Raw genomic sequence first — 27,879 nt, forward strand, 5'->3', positions numbered from 1 at the left:
TCGGGTCCGATATCGGCCTAATTATCTTGCCATGTGAACCAGGCTTAACAGATCTGTTGTTATGACGCCTCACAGAGTGACTGATTGATCTGTTGTGACACTGCACAGAGCAGCTAACCGATCAGATGTTATGACGACTCACGGAGTGACTGATTGATCCACTGTCACACCGCACGGAGCTGCTAACCGATCGGATGTTATGATGCCTCACAGAGAGACTGAGTGATCCGTTGTGACACCGCACAGAGCCGCTAACAGATCGGATGTTATGACACCGCACAGAGCGACTGATTGATCTGTTGTGACACCACACAGAGCCGGTAACCGATTGGATGTTATGACGCCTCATGGAGCGACTGATTGATCCGTTGTGACACTGCACGGAGCCGCTAACCGATCGGATGTTATGACACTTCACGGAGAGACTGATTGTTCCATTGTGACACCGCATGGAGCCACTAACCGATCGGATGTTATGACGCTTCACAGAGCCGCTAACCGATCGGATGTTACGACTCCTCATGGAGCGACTGATTGATCCGTTGTGACACTGCACAGAGCTGCCAACCAATCGGATCTTACAATGCCTCACAGAGTGACTGATTGATCCATTGTGACACCACTTGGAGCCATAACCTACTGGATGTTATGATTCATTTTTATGACAGCGCACGGAGTGCCTAACCGATCGGATGTTATGACACTGCATGGAGCAACTGATTGATTTGTTGTTATGATGCCGCACGGAGCGACTGATTGATGCCACCGCACTGCAAAGTTCAATGACCAAAATACCAACATTCACTATTATTTAATGTCTTTGTGCGACTGAGTTGCTGTCTAGCGGGATCTTGAAAATTTCTGTCTTTCTTTTTTTTTTTTTACAAATTAAAAAAATGAAATATTTTACAAAAGCACATTTATTTGTAAACACCAACACATGTTACATTGATTCACTTGTGTGGGTTTTCACATAGAATGACTGAATCAACCAATCAGTATGAGAGGAGGCTACATTTACCCATAATCCCTTTGGGCATCTGTTAATGTTCAAATCTTCAGAATTAGTGCATTATTTTAAAATTAACAGATATGTGTTACATATCGCTTTGTACATTTTAAGAGTTGCACTAATGTAGTTATTCTATCCGGATTAATTTGATTTATAAATCAAAACCATAAGTCAAACCTTTCCATTTTAGGCAGTTTATCGTTTTAGCATTATGAAAGATAACTTTTCAGTGAGCTGATTACCAGTTATTGAAGCTAACTTTTTGGTTAGCTGTGCCCAACACTGTGTGTGTGTGTGTGTATATATATATATATATATATAATTTAATTTAATTTTTTAAATTTAATTAGCTTATAATGCGCCAAATCACAGCAAAAGCCATCTCAAGGCGCCTTACATAAAACAAGTCAACATAAAATTGAATACATAATTAAAAATGAAAAAAAAATCAAATACATAAATAAAAACAGAAGTAAAAGAATAAAACAAATAAAAATAAAAACTATCCATAAGAAAGAGAATAAAAATAGGTTTTGAGTCTCGACCTAAAAATGTCCATGGACTCAGACTGCCTCACGGTTGCAGGAAGACTGTTCCACAGGGTGGGTGCACGATACGAAAAGGCTCTTTGACCTGCTGACTTCTTCTTCACCCTGGGAATACAGAGAAGTCCCGCATCCTGCGACCGCAAAGCCCGGGCCGGCACGTAGAGTTCCACCAGATCAGCCAAATAAGATGTCGCCAGTCCATGAACAACCCTATAAGTCAATAGCAAAACCTTAAAATCTTGCTCTCACAGAGACAGGGAGCCAGTGCAAAGATGCCAAAATGGGTGTGATATGTTCAGACCTTCTGCTACATGTCAGAAGTCTGGCGGCAGCGTTCTGAACCAGCTGAAGACCCTTAATGCTGGACTGTGGTAACCCTGAAAATAGAACATTACAATAATCTAGTCTAGAAGAAACAAAAGCATGAATCAGGGTCTCAGCATCATCCATGAACAGGATGGTGCGGATCCTCGCTATATTTCTCAGATGGAAAAAAGCAGTCCTAGTAACATCCCTGATGTGGAGGTCAAAAGACAACATGGGATCAAAAATTACCCCAAGGTTCCTCATTTTGTCCGTATGATGTATGACACACGAACCCAGGCTGAGCGCCAGCTGGTCAAACTGATGCCGATGTCTCGCTGGACCAAGAACCATCATTTCAGTCTTATCAAAGTTTAAAAGTAGGAAGTTACTAGACATCCAACTTCTCACTGATAGAAGACAGCCCTCCAGGGATTTTATGGGAGTGAGATTTCCCGCAGTTATCGGCATGTACAAGTGAGTATCATCAGCATAACAATGAAAGGCAATCCCAAAACTCCGCAGTATATGCCCAAGGGGTGCCACATACAGGGAGAAAAGCAAGGGGCCTAAAACAGATCCCTGTGGAACCCCAAATCTCATGTCAGCAAGGTCAGAGGTAGTGCCATTATACAAGACACATTGAGAACGACTGGACAGATATGACATCAACCAAGCAAGGGCACTTCCAGTAATCCCAAAAAAATTCTCCAACCTATTGAGCAAAATATGATCCATGGTATCAAATGCAGCACTGAGATCTAACAACACCAAAACCATAGTGGTGTTTGAGTCCATTGCTCGCAGAAGATCATTCACTATTTTAGTGAGCGCTGTCTCTGTGGAGTGATACGAGGTCTATTAGATAATCAATCAATCAATCAATCAACTTTTTTCTTATATAGCGCCAAATCACAACAAACAGTTGCCCCAAGGCGCTCCATATTGCAAGGCAAGGCCCTACAATAACCATGAAAAACCCCAACGGTCAAAACGACCCTCTATGAGCAAGCACTTGGCCACAGTGGGAAGGAAAAACTCCCTTTTAACAGGAAGAAACCTCCAGCAGAACCAGGCTCAGGGAGGGGCAGTCTTCTGCTGAGACTGGTTGGGGCTGAGGGAAAGAACCAGGAAAAAGACATGCCGAGAAGGGGGGCAGAGATCGATCACTAATGATTAAATGCAGAGTGATGCATACGGAGCAAAAAAAGAAAGAAACAGTGCATCATGGGAACCCCCCCACAGTCTACGTCTAAAGCAACATAACCAAGGGATGGTCCAGGGTCACCCGATCCAGCCCTAACTATAAGCCTTAGCGAAAAGGAAAGTTTTAAGCCTAATCTTAAAAGTAGAGAGGGTATCTGTCTCCCTGATCTGAATTGGGAGCTGGTTCCACAGGAGAGGAGCCTGAAAGCTGAAGGCTGGAAGATAAGAAACCGACACTTTTATTTTTTTTTAACTATATGGATTTGAATGACGTGCGATTACACCAATCATGCTTGAACCCTCGTGCGCATGCGTGAGTTTTTTCACGAGTGTCGGTGACGTCATTTCCCTGTGGGCAGGCCTTGAGTGAGATGTAGTCCAGCCCTCTCGGCTGAATTCCTTTGTTTCACACGCTGCTCGAGACGGCGCGCGTTGCTTTATCAAAATTTTTTCTGGACCTGTGAGGAATATCCGAGTGGACACTATTCGAGAAATTAAGCTGGTTTTTGCTGAAACGTTTAACGGCTGATGAGAGATTATGGGGTGTTTCTGTCGGTGTAAGGACTTCCCACAGAGCGGGACGTCGCGCAGCGCTTCCAGGCGCCGTCGTCAGCCTGTTTCGACCTGAAAGCATCCTAATTTAAGGCTTAATTCACCCAGGACGTCGTGAGAGAACAGAGAAGATTCAGAAGAGGCCGGCATGAGGACTTTATGCGGACATTCCACTGTTTAAGGACATTTTTTAATGAAAGACGTGCGCGCAAATTCGCCGAGTCGTTTCCGTGACTGTGTGCGCCGCGACAGGAAAACACCTCCGTGTTGAAAACCATTTGTAAAATTCAGGCGGCTTTTGATGGCTTTCAACAAGTGAGTAACTGAGAAATTGTTTAACAGCTTGGGCATGTTCCAACTTGCCCGTTAAGGTTTCCAACGGAGGTGTTTTTCCTGTCGCGTCCCCCCGCGGTCGGGTCCAGCCCGACATGCGACTCTGCCCGCACGTTCTTTCATTACAAAATGTCCATTAACAATGGAATGTCCGAATAAACTCCTCATACCGACTTCTTCTGAAAGTTTTCTGTTCTCTGACGACTTACTGGGTCAACAGAGCCTGAAATGTGGAAGTTTTCAACTTGAAATGGCGAGACGCTGCCGCCTCGAAGCGCAGATCGCCGTCAGGCGCCGTGGGCCGTCCTTACAGTGACACTACCAGACCAAAATCTCTCATCAGCCATTAAAATTTTTACCGAAAACCAGCTGAATTTATCGAATGGTGTCCACTCAGTTGTGCCTTACAGTTTAGAAAAAATTTTGATCAAACAAAGCAGCAGTCTCTGAGCCATTCCTAAACAATGAAAAAATCGATGAGAGGGTGGGCCACTCCTCACTCAAAGACTGCCCACAGGCGAATGACGTAACCGACAGGCGTGAAAAAACTCTCGCATGCCCACAAGGGTTCAAGCATGTCTGATGTAATCACACGTGATTCAAATCCATATGGTTTTTGAAAAAAATAATAAGGTCGGATACTTTTCTAATAGACCTCGTATTTCCTAAAAGCAGACTGCAGCAGCTCAAAAAGATCATTCTCAGTAAGGTGGTCTACAAGCTGCCGTGAAACCACCTTTTCTAAAATTTTGGAACAGAATGATAGATTTGATATCGGCCTGTAATTTTTCAATACACTAGGGACAAGATTAGATTTCTTAAGTAATGGTTTAATCACTGCTGATTTAAAACATTTCAGAACAGATCCAGAGGTTAATGACAGATTAATCATTTCCAGCACAGTCAGCCCAAGAGTGGGCCACAGGTCCTTAAACAATTTTGTTTTTTAATATATACTCATCACTCACTCATCTTCAACCTCTTATCCGGGTTCGGGTCGCGGGGGCAACAGGCGCCCAGGAGGCATCCTTACCACATGCCCGAACCACCTCAGCTGACCTCCGATCACTGAAACCTATCATGATAGGTGTATTACAGCTGTCACATCCTGTTCAGCCACGGTGTGGCGTGGCACACCTGCACGCCATGTTACAGCTATGAGGATCACATTGTTTCATATACATTAATTATGACAGTGCATCATATACATTAACTATGACAATGCATCTGTAATATAAGGTTTATTATGGGTATAACAGCCCATACAGATGTGCGTGCTGCGCTGCTGCTCTGAGACGCATGGACCTCAAGATTCAGACAGCTTTATTGATCCCTAAAAGGGCAATTCATATCACACTCAATTACCTCAAAAATAATCCACAATTATTACTAGTTGAACGTAATAATGGCACACATCAGAATTAAAACAACCGCACATATACATTTGATTGTTTATGTACACTAAACTTTGAAACAGTCCGTCATCCGAATTGAGGCAGTATGAGTGTGGGTTGCAGCAGCTTCATGCTGGCATCATGATCGCATGATGCCAGCATGAAGTCTGTGACTCTCCTCCTATGAAATATAGTGAAGATTCATCCCATCCTGTCTATGGCTGATGCGGAAACCCTGAATCATGCATTTGGTTGGTTCAAAATGCAGTTGCCAGAGTTTTGACAGGAAGCAGAAAGTTTGACCACATTACACCCACTTTGGCAGCTCTTCACTGGTTTCCTGTCCCAGTGAGATCAAATTTTAAGGCTCTGCTACTGGCCTGTAAAATTCTTCATGGACTGTCACCTCCGTACCTAGCTGACCTAATTAAACCCTACATACCGGCCCGGGCTTTGCGTTGTCAAGGTGCAGGAATACTTAGTGTCCCTAGGGTGAATAAAAAGTCTGCAGGTCACAGAGCTTTCTCTTATCGTGCCCCTGTTCTGTGGAATGATCTCCCTGCATCAATAAAATAGTCAGATTCTGTAGAGACTTTCAAGTCCAGACTTAAGATGCACTTATTTTTGCTTTCGTATGGCTAGCATACTGGCTTTGTACTGTATGTCACTATGCTTTTTACTCTTTTAATTCATTTTATTAGGAAACGGAGTGTGCTGCGGCCTCAACTTTATCTAAATTCTGGGTCTTTTAGTGAAGCTTAGGGCTAGTGGCCAGCAATCACCTTAGTATTTCTTCTGTTTTAATTGCTGCTTAATGCTGACAAATTACACTGTGTTTGTTGTCTTTCTGACACTTGATTCTGCTTTTTTTTCTTTTCTCTCTGTTTGAGGTGCAGCTCCATCCAGAGATGGATGTGGTATCTGTTCCAGAAACCGTCCTGTGCACCGGCAACATTTCCTGTATGTTCGTTTTGTGAATTGTTTTGTAATTTGTGTCTGTAGCATGGTCCAAGCGGAGGGTCACCCCTTTGAATCTGGTCTGCTTGAGGTTTCTTCCTCAGAGGGAGTTTTTCCTTACCACTGTTGCTCTGGCGGTTGGTGAGGTTAGACCTTACTTGTGTGAAGCACCTTGAGGCAACCTTATTGGCAACCTTGGTGCTATATAAATAAATGAAAATGAAATAAATGAAAATGAAATGGACCACCAGACGGCACAAGATTTCACAACTGCGAAACATCAAATTCATGAAGGATTCGGCCTCATTCAGCCATATAGATATTGCTCGAAAGTGGTTCAAATCCTCATTCTTGCGACATTCAGGCTTATTCATGCTAAGTGTGACAGGGTATAAACAGGGTATTCATATTGACTATGGCTTGAAACTTGTTTGATCGTGCTCCATCTGGGCAAAAATTTGAAGGTGAAGCAGCATTTGTTGCAGTTTTTGTTCATGTTTGGCAGAGGGCACAGTTCCTTTCTTTCGTTTTTGTGTGGTTTACTAGGTCTACACTTTACAAGCCAGCCAGTTGCCAGATCTGCACTTTACAAGCCAGCCTATTAGGAAGCAACCCTGGTTAAGGCATTTCATCCTGTTTTTGCACTTTTTTGGATCGTGGGTGATCGTAGTACAACCCCAATTCCAATGAAGTTCGGACGTTGTGTAAAATGTAACTAAAAACAGAATACAATGATTTGCAAATCCTCTTTAACCTATATTCAACTGAATACACCACAAAGACAAGATATTTAATCTTCAAACTGATAAACGTTTTGTTTTTGTGCAAATATTTGCTCATTTTGAAATGGATGCCTGCAACCCATTTCAAAAAAGCTGGGACAGTGGTATGTTTACCACTGTGTTACATCACCTTTCCTTCTAACAACACTCAATAAGTGTTTGAGAACTGAGGACACTAATTGTTAAAGCTTTGCAGGTGGAATTCTTTCCCATTCTTGCTTGATGTATGACTTCAGTTGTTCAACAGTCCGGGGTCTCCGTTGTTGTATTTTGCGCTTCATAATGTGCCACATATTTTCAATGGGCAACAGGTCTGGACTGCAGGCAGGCCAGTCTAGTACCTGCACTCTTTTACTACGAAGCCACACTGTTGTAACATGTGCAGAATGTGGCTTGGCATTGTCTTGCTGAAATAAACAGGAACGTCCATGAAAAAGACGTTGCTTGGATGGCAGCATGTGTTGCTCCAAAACCTGGATGTACCTTTCAGCATTGATGGTGACATCACAGATGTGTAAAATGCCAATTGTGCACTAACACACCCCCATACCATCACAGCTGCTGCCTTTTGAACTTTACGGTGGGAACAATCTGGATGGTCTTTCTCCTCTTTTGTCCGGATGACACGACATCCATGATTTCCAAAAACAATTTGAAATGTGGACTCATCAGACCACAACACACTTTTCTACTGTGCGTCTGTTCATTTCAAATGAGCTCGGGCCCAGAGAACGGGGCGGCATTTCTGGATGTTGTTGATGTATGTCTTTTGCTTTGCATAGTTGAGTTTTAACTTGCACTTGTAGATGTAGCGACAAACTGTGTTAACTGACAGTGGTTTTCTGAAGTGTTCCTGATCCCACGTGGTAAGATCCTTTACACAATGATGTTAGTTTTTTAATGCAGTGCCGCCTGAGAGATTGAAGGTGACGGGCATTCATTGTTGGTTTTCGGCCTTGCCACTTACATGCAGAAAGTTCTCCAGATTCTCTGAGTCTCCTGATTATATTATGGACTGTAGATGATGGAATCCCTAATTCCTTGCAATTGAACATTGAGAAACACTGTTCTTAAACTGTTGGTTTATTTTTTCACGCAGTTGTTCACAAAGTGGTGATCCTCACCCCATCTTTGCTTGTGAACAGCTGAGCCTTTTGGGGATGCTCCTTTTATACCCATTCATGACACTCACAATTATTGTCCTCAGTTCCCAAATGCTTATTGAGTGTTGTTAGAAGGAAAGGTGATGTAACACAGTGGTAAACATACCACTGTCCCAGCTTTTTTTAAATGTGTTGCAGGCACCCATTTCAAACTGAGCAAATATTTGCACAAAAACAAAATTGAACATTAAATATCTTCTCTTGGTGGTGTATTCAATTGAATATAGGTTGAAGAGGATTTGCAAATCATTGTATTCTGTTTTTATTTAAATTTCACACAATCACAAAACACTGATCAGAGATGTTGGTGCAGCTTGTAGAGTGTGTGGTCATGAAACTTGAATGTTGGTGGGTCCATCTTGAGTGTTCTTGTATATCAAAGTGTGCTTGATAACCGTCTTGAACACAGACATGGCATAAAGATCATGGTTTCTGTGCAAAACCAAATCTGGTCAAATTTTGATTTAGTTGATGGACTAGTATTAATGAGTCCAGTTTTCCATACATGAAAGTATTAATTTAATTACGCACTAATCTCTCAGCTTTAGTTTACTTGAAATTAATGTTGGTGCCTAGCTTTAATTTTTATTTTACTGACTGGGTTGAGATTCTGTCAGTTTGTCTGAGTTGAACAAATTTAACAGGTGCAAGGTGTAACATTTACAAATTAAATGTAAAACTCAAGAAAGTAAAGAAAACATGGAGGAAAATTAAAAGAGCTGTTGTTGTAATTGAGTGAATTCCATTTTTAACTCTGGGTAGAAGAACCTATCCTATTGAAGTGGGGAAGTGGCACAGTTGTTAAATAAATAACTTAACACTGATGTTCCAGTTTGTAGGCAAATGTAATTCCTTTGGAAATAATGTAATCCAGGTTGCCACACCCAACTTTTAGGAAAGATTTCTCATTTAGTTATTGGAATTTATATAGGTGTTTAACAGCATTTTTCCTGCTGCTGCTGATTTTCGGGCTCAGGATGAGCCTTAACATGACAAGAGAATTCTTGTCATGTTAACTCCAGGCCTGATAAAACTCAGGAGATAACAGAGAAATGTTGCAGACTTGAAGCCTCATGTTACTTTTTGTACTTTTTTTTTTTTTCAAATCTTTGAAGCAGGGGGATTCTTGTTAGTGCAATGTTAAGTCTCATTTAATCAAGATGACTGCTGTTTGGGTCAGCTTTATCTTGTACTCCCTGAAAGTACTCCTTCCCTCTGACAGAGGGGATAAGTCATTATAATTGGATGCAGAACATACCTACTGCTCTGTCCAAGGCTGTGTTCTTCATGGTTTCACATTCTTCTTTAGGGTCTTAGATTTCCTTTTTAGGAACTTTTGCAAAGTATAAATTGGGTTTAATCCTGGTTAATGTTTGGTTTTGGTTAATGGACCATATCCATGGCCACGTTTCAAATAGTTTGGGATATTATTCAAAAATTTATTTCTTCCTGCTTTTCAAGAATAATAGTTTTGCACTTTACTAATGGAAGGTACCATAGCAGGGTACGATACAATAATTTGGTATGTTTGCATGCACATGTGCAGTGGCAGTCAGTGATTTTTATTTATATTTTTAATGGGGCTATGTGATGTGAACACACTATAAGACAATTCAAACTGAAAGATCTGTAAAATAAAAGCAACTCTGCCGTGTCTGTAATAAAGCAAATATGTCTGCAAGGGTAACAAAGGTTAACTCTTATTTAATTTTCCAATGGACATTAGAGGTAAAAAAAGAAAACTTTGGGGCGGGGGGATTGGGAGGGTCTGCATAACCATTAAAAATGAATTAACACTTTCCTGACCACAATTCAATTTACTTTATTGATATTGCACCAAATCACAACAGTGCTGCCTCAAGGCGCTTCTCACCCTAACCCTAAACCTAACCCATTTATATAGCGCTTTCCCATCTGTATCAGAAGCTCAAATCGCTTTACAATTATGCCTCACATTCACCCATTCACACAGACACACTCACACACTGATGTCAGGGTGCAGCCATGCAAGGCGCTCATTACACACTGGGAGCAACTAGAGGATTAAGGACCTTGCCCAAGAGCCATTAGTGATCTTCTGGTCTGGCAGGGTTTTGAACCAAGGACCCTCTTGGCTGAAGCCCAACGCTTAACCACTAGACCATCATCTCCCCCGGTGACAAAGAAATATGTTTGAGTTTCATTCTTCTATATGTGGCATCCTCAGGAGAGCAAATTTTAAAATGAGTTATATTTTATACCCCCAAGAGGGAGTAGGCTAAACCCAGTTTTATGAATAAAAACAACAGTGAGGGATGTGACTAAATGTGTATGCAGATGGGCAGGCTTCTTTTAAGGGGAGAACAGTGGTAGGTTTGAGCCAGGTTTCACATAAACCAATCATACCTAGGTGGTGTTTGATAATTAGATCATTTATCAGCAGTGATTATGAGGACAGTGACCTTATATTAATAAGACCCAAACTCAGGACATCACGAGGGTTGGCATTTTCACTGTTTGAATTTGGAGGTGCTTCCAAAGTAATGTTTGTAAGATGCCTTAGATCAGGTTTGGGTTTGTGAAATTCCACACGGGCTAAAGGTAGCAGACACAGAATATTTGACACTGCAGAAACAGACAGTGGAGCACCCTCTGTTTTAGTGCTGTCCAATGTTGTAACAGGTACTAAATTTGCAAAACATATCCCTCTGCACTTTTTATGGGTGCATCTGTGGAAACAGGCACCAGCCTTAAAACTTGAAAAATTTCCCTCCTTGTCACATAAACCACATTGTCACCATACTAGATTTCTTTCACAAATTTTCCCACTAAGCTAATGGACTCTACAACCACATTAATACAAGGCCCTGCAGGTTCTCTAATCAGCTGCTCTGTGGTCTGCTGTAGAGTCCTAATGTTACCTTCCCTGTAGAACTCAAACTATGTTTGCAGATAAGATAGCGGTGCCTTCCCCGGTAGGGTGAAGGCCATTCGGCATCATCAAGCTATGGTGACCCCAGAAAGAGAGCCAATAAAGCTAAAACCTTGCTGTCTGCAAAAATGCGCCAGCCACCTATTCAAAGCTATCAGCCTGCCAATCGCCTCATCAGGAGGGGAGATTATTATTCAATGCCAACACATTTTTCTGGTGAGGTCACCAGTCCTCTCTATGTCCATTTTTGTGACCACTGATTGTCACGTCCTAACATCGTTGGCGTTGGCATGAATTACTATGTGGGTATAACTAGTGTTGTGTTCCTTTGTCTGTCTGCTCTTGCGCATAGTCAGCCCCCTAAGGTGAGAGGCAGTGTCCGGTGCTGTGCCCCCAGGAATACATTTAACATCAGCTGCCATTTGTAATTTAACTTTGGGGGTAATAGATTCCCCTATCACTAACACAGAGCGTTCTGGCATGGAGATAGGGGTAGAAGTTATCCATGGGCTTGGAGGGCTATCAATACGCATAGCTAAGGCTGAAAAATGGTTCACAGTCAGCAGTGGTGACTGTGAGGTGGGTACCACAACCGGCACCAAGCCTTATGGGATTTCCTCCATCTAACAACAGTCCGAAAACTGCCGTCTTCAGCCTGGCAGAGTTAAGTAAATGCTAATGGTTGTGCTAGCCACCCTGGCACTAAGCTAGTCTGGAGTGTCCGTAATGTCTAACTCCACTGAACTAAGACACTCTTCCAGCTTACAGACATGGTTCACTAAGAGTGCCACCCTTTCTGACAACATTGCGCAAGTTATTTTAAATTGTTATGCACTAAACAAAGAATAAGCGAGTAGCGAGTAGTGAAAGCTAGTGCAAGCTAAGCACTAATGAAAAGCTACCCACTCTTAGGATTCACACAACTGTAAATTCATGAGCTAAAATCCAGAGCTGATGCACTTAAAGACTAACAAAGTAATGCACAGGTAACTAAAACAAAAGAAATGATTACAGCCTTGTATTAAATAGAAGAGCGCCGTTCTGTCTGAGGTCTGACGTGAAACAGGTAGCAGCCACTATATCTTTCTGTAAAGCAAAGATATATTGAGAGATATTGTCTGCAGGCATAGGCCCCTCTTCATTTGATTAGGGGAAGTAAATATTTAATTGTCCTTCTATCCGACCATTTTGTACCATTTATTCTTGACAGGCAATAAAGAACACAATTTGGATTTCATGAAAATTCATAAAATTCTAATTTAACTTGTTGAATACTTTTACATAAAGTTGTTGGTAGTACACAAAAATAATGATACGGGCTACGCTTTTCTGACAAACGTGACAGGATATGACTGAAATCTTGAATTTTTGCTGTTGCGATTTGATGGCACTCAACTACAGATGTGATGCTATACCACAGCTGACAACAGAACTGAAAGATTACAAAAATTTAATGCACAGAAAAAAGTAAGGTACTGTTAATATTTAAATACAATGGAATTGGGACCATCTTACATATGATTGAGCAATTGGCAAACACACAATTACTTGGGATTGTTTATTTTAAGAATAAAAATTTATGATTAAAAACACGTCAGGTAGAGTAGCTTTTTATCGCCCTCTATTGGCTGGCTGTCACTGCACATTTATGAAACAGTTATTTGAAGCCACTGATGATACACTGGGTGTTCTCCAGTGTTCCAGTACATGTGCAGGTGGATTCCAGAGGCGAGTGGTGGTTTGTCAGGATGCTGAAGGCCGCAGCAACAGTTACTGTGATGAGAGGGTCAAACCTGCTGAGTCCAAGACATGCGACTCTGGCCCTTGTCCCTTGTGGAACTATGGTATTTGGGGAGATGTAAGTCATGTCAAGTTTGTTTATGTTACAAATACTTTCAAAGTGACCCTGTACTATGGTGGCCCAGACAGGTGAATGTGAATACAATAGCTGCAACATGAATGCAAAATCCTGAATATGAGTGCAACATCCTCAATATGAGTGTAAAATCCTCAACATGAGTCCAAAATCCTAAACATGAATGCAAAAGCCACAGCACAAAGGCAAAAGTCACAAAACAATAAGGAACAATACTTTCATTTCCGGTTCTATGGTTCTCTTCTGGGAGTCCTGTGCAGTAATACAAATCCAATATGTTCCAGGTCCCATTCAGGAATTGTTCAGATTCTCAAACTGCATGGAACAGAAATCATCTGCCTGTCTACCACCACCTGTCTGCCAGTCCCCCAGAAACCTGAACTAATAATATAGAAGCACTGCTGCTCACTTCTGTTGTGTCTTAAGTTGCCCTGACACTTGCACAACTTTGATCCGCACACTTGCACGCACTCTGCCGTGCCTGAGTGTAAACTCATCTCAAACTCATTGTAAACTGTGCACGGCTTTGTGCTTGAGCGCAAAGAAAATTTTTAAATGTTCAAAATTTCCATCATGCATTAATTACGTGAACTTCACATGAACATTATGCAAACAATTCAAAAACACTGCGTGTGTGCGAGTGATTGTGTCAGTGCACCGCAACACAGTGCAGCTCATCTGATTGATTTTAACAAGGTTTTAAATCGATCATAAATGTACTTTTACAGCTGCTCACAAGAAGGAAAGAACATGCAACTGTTTTACCAAGCTGTTACAATATAAACATTACACATAATTACCTTTTTAGACGATTCCAAATGTGTTCTCCACCTCAGTAAGCACAAGTGCATGAGAGAGAGAGAGAGAGGGAGAGAGGGAGAAAGGCAGCAGCTGGAACAGTCCTCTGTGATTCCGGAAATGATTTGAGGGGTTTTCAACAGCCAATTCAGAGAGAAAATGATTAATCCACTACAAAATAATTATTTTATAAACACAGCGTCCAGTGCACAATGTGGGCCATCCAGTGGAACAAAGCACGGCTTCCAGCTGGGAACACAGCAGATGGGATCATCACGACGAAGTCCGTGCAAGTGCACGGATCAAAGTCGTGGAAGTGTCAGGGCATCTTTACTGTAATTTCTGTTTGTGTTGTGGTTTTCTCATTCATGTTACAGCATTTGCATTTGTGCTGTGGATTTTGCATCTGTGTTGTGACTTTTGCATGTCTGTTGTGGTTTTTGCATTCTTGTTATGGCTTTTGAATTTGTGTTGCAGCCTTTGCATTTGTGCTGGCCAGTCTGGGCCACTGTACACAACAGTTACTTAACAGATGTTGTTCATGAATTTTGATTTGAAAGCAATACAAGCAACAGTGGCCTTAGTGGCCACCAGAACCCTGCAATTACCACGAAGGCTTCGTGACTCATTTAGTGGTCTTATGGAGTTATTTATGGAAATTAGTAAGTCATCTGTATTTCATGTTCTCTGTATTTGTTGGTATTTACTGTTGAAGATCAGCTGCAGGGTCATGGAGGATGAAACTTAGTGTTTTACATTTCCTATAAAAACATCAAAAAACCATCTTGGATTAAAATGTGTCCTTGCTGTTCTACAGTGCACCCAGATATGTGGCGGAGGAAGAAAGACACGCCTGGTAGTTTGTCAAAGGCCCAACGGCCAAAGACTCAACGACTACAACTGTGACATTCTCGACAAGCCTCCAGATGTAGAACAATGCAACCTGCAGCCCTGCCCAGGCTCTGCCTCCTGGCACCGCCGACCATGGAAGCCGGTACGATAGCACTATCTTGTTCTCTTCCAAACTTTATCTTCCTCACTGAGGATGCATTACTGTGAGTATACATGGCATGTACTAAAATGACGAGAGTACTTACGACCCACGTACGTTGTGCGTTTTTAGCCTTAGGTTCTGGGAAATTCAAGCCCACTCAGATAGGCCTGGCAGTGACATGGTGCTGATTTGAATAAAAATAAATAAATTAAAAGATAGGAGCTCTTCTTAGGGAATCAGTGGAAATGTGGATCCCGTTGTAAGTTGAGGTCTATATTGAAACCTATAAATTACAAATATTGCTCTTTGATAATGCAGTGTATTTATAGAGCCATAACTCAAGAAAATATTTATTTCACATTGTGTGAAGTAGAAATTTATTGTCGTTGTTGCCGTCTTCACCTTGTATCCAAAATATACATGTGTATATGTGTGTATAAGAGTTAATATTATGAGCTTAACTGAACCGCAGCAAATGACTGTTGGTGTGTTTTGTATATGTATCTTTGTACAGTATCATTTCATTTTATAGCTGCTATTTTTTTTAATGAATATTATAATTAATATTTTACTGGTGCTCTAGTCAGACCTCTTTCCAAATACATTTTGTGCAGAGGAAAATATTTTCTATTTTCATGTTTCATTCTTGTTTGTGATGTGTGTTTTTCATGTATTTGTTGAAATTACAATTTTAAATGGTTTTATCTTTGTTAGGCCATAGCATTTTCAAATATTTAGAATATCACAAGAGCCCAACAGAAAAGAAAACATTTAAACAATGGATAAAAAGTTCTGGATCTTATTTAATTTTATTATTTTTAAAACATATAAATCTCTTGAAATGTTTGAGGACTGAAATCCCGCCAAGTCAATTCTCTTTGTACATTTGGAGTTGTGTCAGGAAGTGTCCTTTTGGTGGACACATCACTTCCAAATTAATATAATGCTGTTAAATGCAGAAAACACAAATACATTTCAACAACAGTTGGCTGTATCAGTTGGCTGCATCAACAATATCTTGCAAATTGATAATCACTGGCCAACATAGAGAATACAACCATAACATGCAACAATTTAAGACTCAAGGAAACTTTATTTATCCCCAGGGGGCAATTCAAGTCTCACAGAACAATAAAATCCCTAAAAAACCTTAAATGTGATGTGTACCACAAATTGACACATGGCATCTGAAAACATAGATGCGTGGGAAATAGCCAAAAAATAGTGTTAACAGAAAAAGAGGTTCCTGCCAGGAGGCCTTTAACAGTTCAGTGCATTGCAGCACTCTATTTATCTTTGTCTCTACCTGGTTGGCAGAATTGAGTAAGTCTATTTATTTACTTCCAGATGATTTTACTCTTCTTTTACCTTTTTTGTGTTTTATTATTTTACTTGCAATGCATTGAACTGTAGAAATCGCTAAAGCCCCTCCTTGTGTTGTTAGTACTTCAATGGTGTTGTGAAGCTTTGCAATGTGACTGTTTGTGACTGTTTGGGTGTGCTGTGTGAATTTACAGAAGACATGTTAAAATATTAAATTGTTGCAATTGTTATATTTGTGCACAGACTTCCTCAGTTTATAAGATATTTTTTTGATGCAGCTACCTATTGTAGAATGGGCAGAAGTGCTTTTTGTATTTGTGTTTTTTGCATTCACCAGTATTTTTCTTAAAATGGGAGTGTTCCAATCCATCTGACACAAAACGTAGGGCCCCTTTACACATAGTACGAATAAGTACAAATCAGACCGAATCATGGTGGAACAGCTCGTATGAGCGAACTACGAAAACATTGAGCCGACGGGCAGGCATGAACAATGCCGCTGTGATGGTTTTGTGCACGCGGGAACACAGTGTGAGCAGCTGCGCGATATGGTTATACGTCGCGCAGCTGCTGTGAAAAAAAAAAAAACACAGGATTCAAACCTGCAATTTCCAAAAGTTCTGATTGCCAGCCAGAAACTTTACTACTGAGCTACCATCACTGTCCTGTAAAAGGTGTGGGAAAATGCCTGATATTAAGAAGGACATGGACATATTTAAAAATAAATACAATCATACACCATATAAAAACACTGCATTTTATTGAATCCCTCTTATTAAGCGGGCAATACAAATATGATCCATCTGTTCCTCTGTAGATGACCCATGGTCATAGATGTACAGTCATAAAATGACATGAATGAGAAGCAGGGTGCTCTTATCATGTCCACATCTGCTGGTCGCGTGTCCAGCTGGCCCCGCACATGTGTCCTGTCTGACACGCATGGACAGTGCGCCGCAGGACAGACACCGTGTCATGTGGAACAGAGCTCATGTGGGTGATGTGACCTTCAGATCGCTTGCTGCATGTTATGATCTGATGGTCTGTTTCACCTGGGATAGCCTGTCAATGTGCACAGCGTGCGCTTGCTTGCTGCAGCCCATTGTAACAGTGAGATATGTTTTTAAGTATGTCCACGTAAGGACAGCATGCAGACACACTCGCGTCACAGTGGATAGTTGTTCCTCAAGTCCCTCCAGACACGGTATGTGTTCCCCAGCCGTGACGTCCAGAACCACAGATCTCCACAGCCGCTGCTGTAGGTGGACACACCCCCTGTCAATTTCAGTGCACACACCACACCATGTCTGTTTGCAAAGCCACACTCGTGGGGCACTTTGACAAATTTAACATCCAGCTCAACAGTGATCGTCTGCTGATTGTTTCGTGCTAAAAGCGCAGCGAGCGGTGTTAGATGCTTGTGTGTGTCAGCTGGAATTTGGCCGACACCTGCTGCAAGAGGGTTCGATAGGCTCTCACAGCGCACATTCTGTTTTTCAACCGCTGTCATGCGCATATAGTTGCAGCAACAGGTGTACAAGGTGTTGGAGGCAGCTACGATTATACACGTATTGCATACGTTTCCTGCTTCATGCACAATTCAATCACATTTGTACTATGTATGAAGGGGCCCTTATGAAAAAATCAACATGTGGAGCCATACCACTCCACCTGCTGATGAAAAAACATAAAACAGTAGGCAAAAGAATTACTTTATTCTATAAACTAATAAAATATTAAAATTGTGAATTGTGTGGAATGTGTCGACTTTATGAATAGGAAAACAAACTTAAAATCTTCATAAATTACACTGTAAGTATCATTTGCCAATGTTTGTGCATCATACTTGACACGTTTTTACTTTAAATGCCTTTATAGATTCAGCACAAGCCATTAATTTTGTGATTTGTCAATACAAATGAACAACCTTCTGTGCAGCGATGTGTACTTATAGTTTTATAAGGTCAGCACTTTGGACTTAATATTTATAATCTGTGAGAGGACATCAATCTGAGATATGAGCTTTTATGTTAAGAGTTTATCCAGACACTTTGCAAGCAGCTAAATGGTAACGATAAAATGTAATTTTTGTGTTCATCTTGTGCGCCATCTTAATACTGTGTCAGATATGATGATGAGGTGCTATAAAATGTTACTTGCGTAACATTTGGTTTTTCATTTCTTAAAAGAGTCTTTCATATTTCCAGCCATATTTTCCTCTTCGTTTATTTATTCTATTAATAGCAGGCTGTGTCAATAGGTCATTAAATACGGCACTGTTGGTACAATGCAGGTTGTTGGTAAATTCTTCCATTTTGGATTTTATCAGCATTTCCTCAGATATGGACAAACTAATTTTTTCCACAAGAAAAACAAGAGGATCCAGATATCTCCTCAATATTTTAACCTTTTTCTGCTTTGCATCCTTTTTTCTTTTGTCCATTTTTTCTTTCCATTTTATATTTCTGAAGGATTTTTGTTTCATATGAATATTATTTATTTGTTTATAATATATCATTATTTTTCAACAGCTTTAATGTTTTGTTCCAATTCTATCTTGTAATTTTGCAGTACATTAATTATTTGTCATTTGGCACAAATGTCAGTCTAAGCACAAACTGTTTGGACAGTTTTTTTTATGGCAAACGACCCTCTATGGATGGATTCCATGATTGCTATAAAATATGCATTACTGTAAAAAGCTAATATTTCTTAATAAATACAAATAATTAAAATGTGTGATCATGTTTAACTTTTTAAAAACTGTAAATTTCTGTAGCACAATACAAGTACATACCTTACTTTTGGCGTTCTGTTATTGATAACTTTAACAACACATTATAGAAAGAAAGCTGGCTGATGGCCGACTGAATGTTTACAACAATAAAACACTACAATTTTTAAAAATTTTAGGGTGCCTACAACTGTTACACTGTACGTAAAGTAGCTACATACAGTACATATTCCTAGTCTCTGGCTGTAGTATACATTTTATTATAATCTGTAAAACATGCCACTGTTGCGGGGTATCCTGTAACACGAGCACCACATACCCATGACCCTCGTCTTCTACTGTATATAAAGTGCAGATTTCATGTTGTCTGTCAACATTTTAAAGGCAGCTACTCTGGTTGCTTTCATCTGCAATAGCCTTTCACTCATTTGAAGATTTAGGACTCTATTTCATATATATCTATGAGCAACACAAGTAATGCTACTGTTAGATGGTATTTTTCTGAGCATAAAATCCACTTTTCCCATCTGTTTAGTATTTTCTTAACAGTGCGGTGGGTGGTGAGTGGGAGGTGCAAACGGGAGACTGATTCAACTGAGGCAACTCAAAGTGATAGCATGGTAAACTGGTGAAAGGAAAGAGTTTGAATTTGTGTCTCAAAACCCATTCACGGTTATTTTTACTCACCGCCATTTTAATTTGGTGTTCTGCTGGGAAAGTCATTGGTGCACTAGCATCAAGAAAATGTAACATTTTGTGGACATTGTCAAGCACAATCTCAAAACATCAGCCAGAAAGCTGAAGCTTGGTTGAAACCAAATCTTCTAACAGGACAGTTATCACAAACATACACCCAGTTTTGTAGTATAATGACTTGTAGGCAACAAGTTGTTGAAGTGGCAAGCCAAACGATACACACACACACACACACACACACACACACACATACACACACACACACACACATATATATATATATATATATATATATATATATATATATATATATATATATATATATATATATCCATCCATTTTCTTCCGCTTTATCCGGAGTTGGGTCATGGGGGCAGCAGTTCAAGCAAAGCCGCCCAGATCTCCCGATCCACACACACCTCCCCCAACTCCTCCGGGGGAAGCCCAAGGTGTTCCCAAGCCAGCCGAGAGACGTAGTCCCTCCAGCGTGTCGTGGGCCTTCCCTGGGGCCTCCTCCCAATGAGATGTGCCCGGAACACCTATCCAGCGAGGCGTCCAGGGGACATCCGGAAAAGATGCCCGAGCCACCTCAGCTGGCTTCTTTCGACGTGGAGGAGCAGCGGCTCGACTCTGAGCTCCTCTGGAGTGACCGAGCTCCTCACCCTATCTCTGAGGGAGCGCCCAGCCACCCTGCGGAGGAAACTCATCTTGGCTGTTTGTACTCGCGATCTGGTTCTTTAGGTCATGAGCCAAATCTCATGACCATACGTGAGGGTCGGAACGTAGAAAGATCAGTAAAGAGAGCTTTGCCCCCCTGCTCAGCGCTCTCTTAACCACGATGGTCCGATACAGCGACTGCATCACTGCAGATGCTGCACCGATCTGTCTGTCGATCTCACGCTCCATCCGTCCCTTGCTCGTGAACAAGACCCCGAGATACTTAAATTCCTCCACTTGAGGCAAGGAGGCAAGGACACTCCACTGACCTGAAAAGGGCAAGGCACCCCTTTCTGGTGCAGAACCATGGCCTCGGACTGAGGTTTTGATTTTCATTTTCATTTGATTTTCTTCCTCTTCGGAAGACGTGACGATGGGATTGAGGAGATCCTTGAAGTATTCCTTCCACCCCTGACAACATCCCCAGTCAGGGTCAACAGCTCCCCACCCACTCCGTAGACAGTGCCGGTGGAGAGCTGCTTCCACCTCGTGAGGCGTCGGTTGGTTTGCCAGAATTTCTTCAAGGCCGACCGATAGTCCTCCTCCCCGAACTCCTCCCAGACCCGAGTTTTTGCCTCTGTGACCGCACGGGCTGCAGCACGCTTGGCCTTTTGACCTGTCAGCTGCATCCGGAGTCCCACTTACCAACAAAGACAAGTAGGACTCCTTCTTCAGCTTGACGGCATCCCTTACTTCCTTACTTCGGGGTTCAGGGATTGCTGCCGCGACAGGCACCAGAGACCTTGCGACAACAGCTACGAGCGGTCGCATCGACAATGGAGGTGGAGAACATGGTCCACTTGGACTCCATGTCTCCAACCTCCCCCGGAATCTGGGAGAAGCTCTGCTGGAGGTGGGAGTTGAAGACCTCGCTGACACAGGGTTCCGCCAGTCATTCCCAGCAGACCCTCACGATACGTTTGGGCCTGCCAGGTCTGACCGGCGTCCTCCCCTACCAGTGGATCCAACTCACCATATATATGTATATATACGAGGTCTGTTAGAAAAGTATCCGACCTTTTTATTTTTTTCAAAAACCATATGGACTTGAACCTTTGTGCGCATGCGTGAGTTTTTTCACGCCTGTCGGTTGCATCATTCGCCTGTGAGCAGGCTTTGTGTGAGCAGTGGTCCACCCCTCTCGTCAGATTTTTATTGCGAATAAATGTCTGAACGATTTGGAGCTTTGCTGCATCAATTTTTTCCAGAAACTGTGAGAGACCTCCAGGTGGTAACCATTCAGAAAATTCAAATGGCTTTGAGGGACGATTTTATGGGGATTACACAGATTAAGGAGTGCTCCAGCCGGTTTAAAGACCGCCCACAGCTGCTGAGAGCGCGCCGCGCTCCGAGCGCCGATCGACAGGCTGAATCAACCAGATCATTTCCAACATGAAGGCTTTGTTGATCCGGGACGTCGTCTGACTTACACAAAAATGGCAGGAGACGTGGACATCAGTACTTTTTCGGCAAATTCCACTGTTACAGGAGTTTTTTTCATGGAAAGAAAAGCGGACGGATGCGCCACCGTACCGTTCATGGCGCGGCACAAAACCACCTCCGTGTTGGTCTCACAGGACGGCTTTGAGATGGCTTTCAAACGGCTGTCGGTGGGTTTTCAGTCGTGTGACTAACCAAGAAATTGTGGATCAGCCTGGACATGCCAGAACATGTCCTGTGAGGCTTCATCACGGTGTTGCTTTGCGCCATGCGGCTCCACCGCGACGCGCGGAATTCCTCCGCACATCTGTCTCAATGTGCCGAAAAAGTGCTGATGTCCACGTCTTCCGCAATTTCTGTGCTAGTCAGAGGACGTCCCGGATAAAACACAGCATCCACTTTGGAAATGAACGGCACATTCCACTGTTAGTGGACATGCGGAGTAATTTGATCCACTGACGATTTTGCACATTTTCCCACCTTCAATGAATGGAGATGTCTGTAATTTTTATTGTAGGTACACTTCACCTGTAAGAGACAGAATCTAAAATCTAAAAAAACAAACAAACAAACAAAAAACAAAATCCAGAAAATCACATTGTGTGATTAAGTAATTAATTTGTATTTTATTGCATGAAATAAATATTTGATCACCAACCAACCAACATGAATTCTGGCTTTCACAGACCTGTTAGTATTTCTTTAAGAAGCCCTCCTATTTTATCTGTATTAATTGCACCTGTATCGTTACCTGTATAAAAGACACCTGTCCACACACTCAATCAATCACACTCCAACCTACCCACCATGGCCAAGACCAAAGAGCTGTCTAAGTACACCAGGGACAAAATTGTACAACCTCAATTCCAGTGAAGATGGGACATTGTGTAAAATGTAACTAAAAACAGAATACAATAATTTGCTAATCGTCTTCAACCTATAATCAATTGAATACATCACAAAGACAAGATATTTAATGTTCAAACAGATAAACTTTATTGTTTTTATGCAAATATTTTCTCATTTTGAAATGGATGCCTGCAACATTTTGCAAAAAAGCTGGTACAGTGGTATGTTTACCACTGTGTTACATCACCTTTCCTTCTAACAACACTCAATAAGCATTTGGGAACTGATGACACTAATTGTTGAAGCTTTGTAGGTGGAATTCTTTCCCATTCTTGCTTGATGTACAACTTCAGTTGTTCAACAGTCCGGGGTCTCTGCTGTCTTATTTTGTGCTTTATAATGCGCCACACATTTTCAATGGGCGACAGGTCTGGACTGCAGGCAGGCCAGTCTAGTACCGCACTTTTTGCTATGAAGCCATGCTGTTGTAACTTGTGCAGAATGTGGCTTGGCATTGTCTTGCTGAAATAAGCAGGGACATCCCTAAAAAAGTTGTTGCTTGGATGGCAGCATGTGTTGGTCAAAACCCTGGATGAACCTTTCAGCATTGATAATGTCATCACAGATGTGTAAGTTGCCCATGCCATAGTCACTAACACACCCCCATACCATCACAAATGCTGGCTTTTGAACTTTGCGCTGGTAACAATCTGGATGGCCTTCTTCCTCTTTTGTCCAGAGGACACGAAGTCCATGATTTCCAAAAGCAAGTTGAAATGTGGACTCATCAGACCACAGCAGACTAAGCCACTTTGCGTCTGTCCATTTCAAATGAGCTCGAGCCCAGAGAAGGTGGCAGCATTTCTGGCTGTTGTTGATGAATGGCTTTCGCTTTGTATGGTAGAGTTTTAACTTGCACTTGTAGATGTAGCGACGAACTGTGTTAACTGACACTGGTTTTCTGAAGTGTTCCTGAGCCCATGTGGTAAGATCCTTTGCACAATGATGTTTGTCTTTAATGCAGTGCCGCCTGAGGGATCGAAGGTCACGGACATTCAAAGTTGGTTTTCGGCCTTGCTGCTTATGTGTAGAAGGTTGAGGCTGACATTTTTTTGGGAATCCCATGGGTCACGGGATTCCCGTGGTAGCAGACGGGAGCGGGAACTAAGGTTTTAGGCAGCGAGCCATCCTGCCATCATTTGGGCTATCAATTTTCGAAAAAGACGCCGAAAAAATAGCGGGCAGCTTTGCTTAAAGCCGTCTAAAATTAGGACTGGGTCTGATCACTGCAGCCGTCTGTGTGTGTGTGTGTTTGTGAGTGTGAGTCGGCTCACTGTAAGGAGGGAGAGGGGCGGGGGAGGGGTATGAGCCACTTCAGTCAGTGCAGAGTGAGCGCGCACTGAGCGCAGAACGAAGCAACACATTAAAAGAAAACAAAACTGTGGTGCTGCCTTTATTACACCCTGGACTGTTCTGACGGTACGTCCTGTTCACATGTGCGCGTATCCGTGACAGTTATACTGAAAGTATGAGATTAAATAAATGGTCAAAATTCCTTAAAAAATTAGAATATTGGAATGAACGTTATAAAAATGCACACACGTTTTTTTTTTTTCTTTTTAAACCTGATGTGGAGAAACTCTGCAGTGATGTTCAAAAGCAGAAATCACATAAAGCAGCTGAGAACTCTAAACTTTAACAGGCTGTTATTTTCCAAAGATATTTATTTTAGATTGAGCTTAATGTAGTTTTATGTTCAAGCACAACACATGACTGAGGAGGAGGAAAAAAATAGGAAAAGAACCCTAGACAGAATAAAAATACAAGCTGCTGATTTTTATTTTTCAAAGTTATCAGGCTGCAGCTCTGCATTTCATTTATTTCACAGTAAGTTACCTCTTATTATCTTCAGAAATCATGAGAGTCAAATCAGTCTGCATTGTTCAGTTTTTCCTGCACGCTTGTGTATTTTTCCTTCTTCATAAGAGCTTGGTGTTTGTTCTACAAAGTTTGAAAAAACAATAAAATGTTAACACTTCTTTATAGCAGTTCTTTAATTTCAGAAATGCAACAAAAACAACCACAAATCAGAAAAAGTTGGGACTGTATGTCAAATGAAGATAAAAATAAAAATCTTGCACTAGTCCCAGTTTCTCCTCTCACACCTACAGAAGCCAAAAGTTCTTCCAGAGTTGTGTCTTGTGGCTTCCCTCACTCGTCTCTTTCCAGCATCGACATTTAGTTTTTGAGAACTGCCTACATGACACAGATTTACCATAAAGTACCACATTGTTTGTATTTCTGAATGATTGATGTAACTGATGTCTAAAAAAACCAAAACAAAACAAAAAAACAAATCAGTGACTTGGAAATGTTCATGTTTTCATCCTCTGACATTTCTCAAGAAAACTGGCTGTAAAACTTAAGTAATTCTTACATTTACAATAAATTGCCCTGTCCCAAGCTTTTTTCTTGGAAAATGCTGCAGGCCTTAAATGTACAAATGGATATATATTAACAGAAAATAAATAAAAATAAAGATGACCGCACAAAACATGAAATATGTTGGTTTCATACAGTCAGCAGTTACAGAAACAGAAGTCAAAGTAAATGTCAGGATTATTACATGTCCACCACCCCACATTTTGAAAAACGTTATGACTACAGGCCATGCATTATTTATTCAAGTTTTTTTTAATTGGATTTAGGTAGTAAGTGCCTCCCTGTATTACTACAGATGAACTGTTCCTGTTGCGATATCTTCTAAAATAAAACTGCAGGACACAAAGTAATCAAAAAAGAATGGGGAGAACATCAAATCAGATTCAGTGTATTGCCTAAAAACAGGGGTCATTCTGAATGGGAGCGGGATGGGAGTCATTTTACCAGGAGTGGGATGGGACAGGAATTTTTTTATTTTTTTTTTATTTTTTTTACTTTGGCCTGGGATTGTGATGGGACAGGAATTTTTCTCTGTGAGCGGAATGGGACAGGAGTGAAATTATACTCCCGTGTCACCCTCTAGTAGAAAGTTCTCCAGATTCTCTGACTCTTCTGATTATATTATGGACTGTAGATGATGGAATCCCTAAATTCCTTGCAATTGAACATTGAGAAACATTGTTCTTAAACTGTTGGACTACTTTTTCATGCAGTTATTCACAAAGTGGTGATCCTCGCCCCATCTTTGCTTGTGAACTGCTGGGCCTTTTGGGGATGCTCTTTTTATACCCAATCATGACATTCACCTGTTTCCCATTATGTGTTCTTTGAGCATTCATCAACTTTCCCTGACTTTTGTTGCCCCATTCCAACTTTTTTGAAACGTGTTGCAGGCATCCATTTCAAAATGAGGTTGAAGAGGATTTGCAAATTATTGTATTCTGTTTTTATTTACATTTCACACAAAGTCCCAACTTCATTGGAATTGGGGTTGTATCTGCGTGTGTGTGTGTGTGTGTGTGTGTGTGTGTGTATGTGCTAAGGAAGGAAGCTCATAAACAAATATGTGCCAGACCAAAATTCCAAGGAAAACAAACAGTTTCCAAAGATTTTTCCCAAAATTTCATCCAAAACATAATTATGCATACTTTGTGGAAGAGAAATCCCAATTTTCACATTCCAGCTAAACATTTAAATGGCAAATCCACCAAATACGAGCAAACCTTTCACCCACTGAAAATCTCACGTGAAGTAAAAATTTAAATAAATCTGTACATAGATGACTAGGGGGCATTCTCACCAGATGTCCAAACCACCTTAGCTGGCTCCTTCCAATATGAAGAAGGAACGGCTCTACTTGTAGTCCCTCCCGGCTATTCATGTTTTGCACCCTGTCCTGGAGCATAAGTGCAGATACTTGACAGAGGAATCTCATTTCCACCTCTTGTATCTGTGACCTTGTTTTTTCAGTCATTGCCCAAGGTTCATGACCATAGGTGAGGATAGTCATGTAAATTTACTAGTAAATCAAGAGTAGGACCTTCTAGCTAATCTCATGCTCCATCTTAACCATGCTCATGAACAAATGAGATACCCAAGATACTCTAACTTCTCCACTTGGGGTAATAACTCTCACCAGAATCAGAGGGGCAATCTACCATTTTCCAACATAGAATGATGGTCTCAGATTTGGAGGTGCTGATCCTCAGTCCAGTCACTTCACACTCCACCTTAAACCTGCCCAGTGTGCATCAGAGGTCCCAGTCTGATGAAGTCAACTGAACCACATCATCTGCAAAAAGCAGAGATGTAATTCTGAGGTCGCTAAGCTGGACACCCTCCAGTCGCTGATGGTATCTTGAAATCATGTCCATGAACATCATAAACAGGATTGGTGACAATGGGCAGCCCTGGCAGAGACCAACATCCATGGGGAACAGGTCTGATGTAATGCCAAGAGTGTGGACACACCTCCTACTTTGGTTGTATAGAGATCAGAGTGTGTACTGCAGAGGTTCTCGTACCCCTAACTCCCCACCACCACCACCACAGGACACTTTGAGGGACCCAGTTGTATACATTTTCTAAGTCCACAACACATGTAGACTGGTTGGGCATACTCCCATGACCCTTCTAATATCCTTGCAGTGGTAAAGAGCCCTGTCCAAAGTTCCATGACCAGGACAGAACCCCTGTAGGAGCCTAAATGCAATTTTAGCTCATCAATATTTGGCCAATAATTTAAGTTCATGGTTATTATTACCCCCATTGCTCCTCCTGAATGTGAGCTTCCACTGACAGTCTAAGTCTCCTCCTGGGTACCCTGGTATAGATTTTGCTAGGAAGGCTGAGAAGTGTGATTCCTCTGTAATTGTAACATACTCTCTGATCCCATTTTTAAAAATGGGAACTGTCACCCCAGTTTGCTGATCCAGAGGTACTGTCCCTGACTTCCATGTAACACTGTATAGGCGTGTCAGCCATGACAGCCCAACAACATCCCCAGCCTTCACCATCTTAGGGTGAATCTCGTTTGCTGCCAGCAACTTGTTTTACAGACTAGTTACAGAAAAGATCTGACAAATTTAAACACATTTCAGCCATGTTCAAAAAATAAATTTTGAATTATAGTTTGCCTGTATCTGACAGGCACAGCTGCTTTATACTGTCCTTCAGTTAGTTAAATCCTTATGGCTGTCTGAAAGCAGCAGGATACATATGTGACAAATATGCAGTCCATAAATTTTGAAGTGTACCTCACCTCTGCACAGTGCTATTATTCATAGTGGTTCCTTTTCCAACATTAAGCTGTTTGCACACACCAGGGTGTTAAAATAAATCAATAAAAC

At 41.5% G+C, this 27,879-nt stretch overlaps 1 protein-coding gene across 1 annotated transcript in view; it reads left to right on the forward strand.

The window, feature by feature from the left end:
* Positions 1 to 27,879, forward strand: part of LOC117515510 (A disintegrin and metalloproteinase with thrombospondin motifs 20) — a 387,004-nt gene that overhangs the window by 298,761 nt on the left and 60,364 nt on the right. The window contains exons 27-28 of the mRNA XM_034176092.1: positions 12,858 to 13,019; positions 14,653 to 14,829. Of these exons, the coding sequence (XP_034031983.1) occupies positions 12,858 to 13,019; positions 14,653 to 14,829 (339 nt within the window). The remainder of the gene's footprint in view (positions 1 to 12,857; positions 13,020 to 14,652; positions 14,830 to 27,879) is intronic.

Source organism: Thalassophryne amazonica, chromosome 8, assembly GCF_902500255.1.
Source record: "Thalassophryne amazonica chromosome 8, fThaAma1.1, whole genome shotgun sequence".
Taxonomy (NCBI): domain Eukaryota; kingdom Metazoa; phylum Chordata; class Actinopteri; order Batrachoidiformes; family Batrachoididae; genus Thalassophryne; species Thalassophryne amazonica.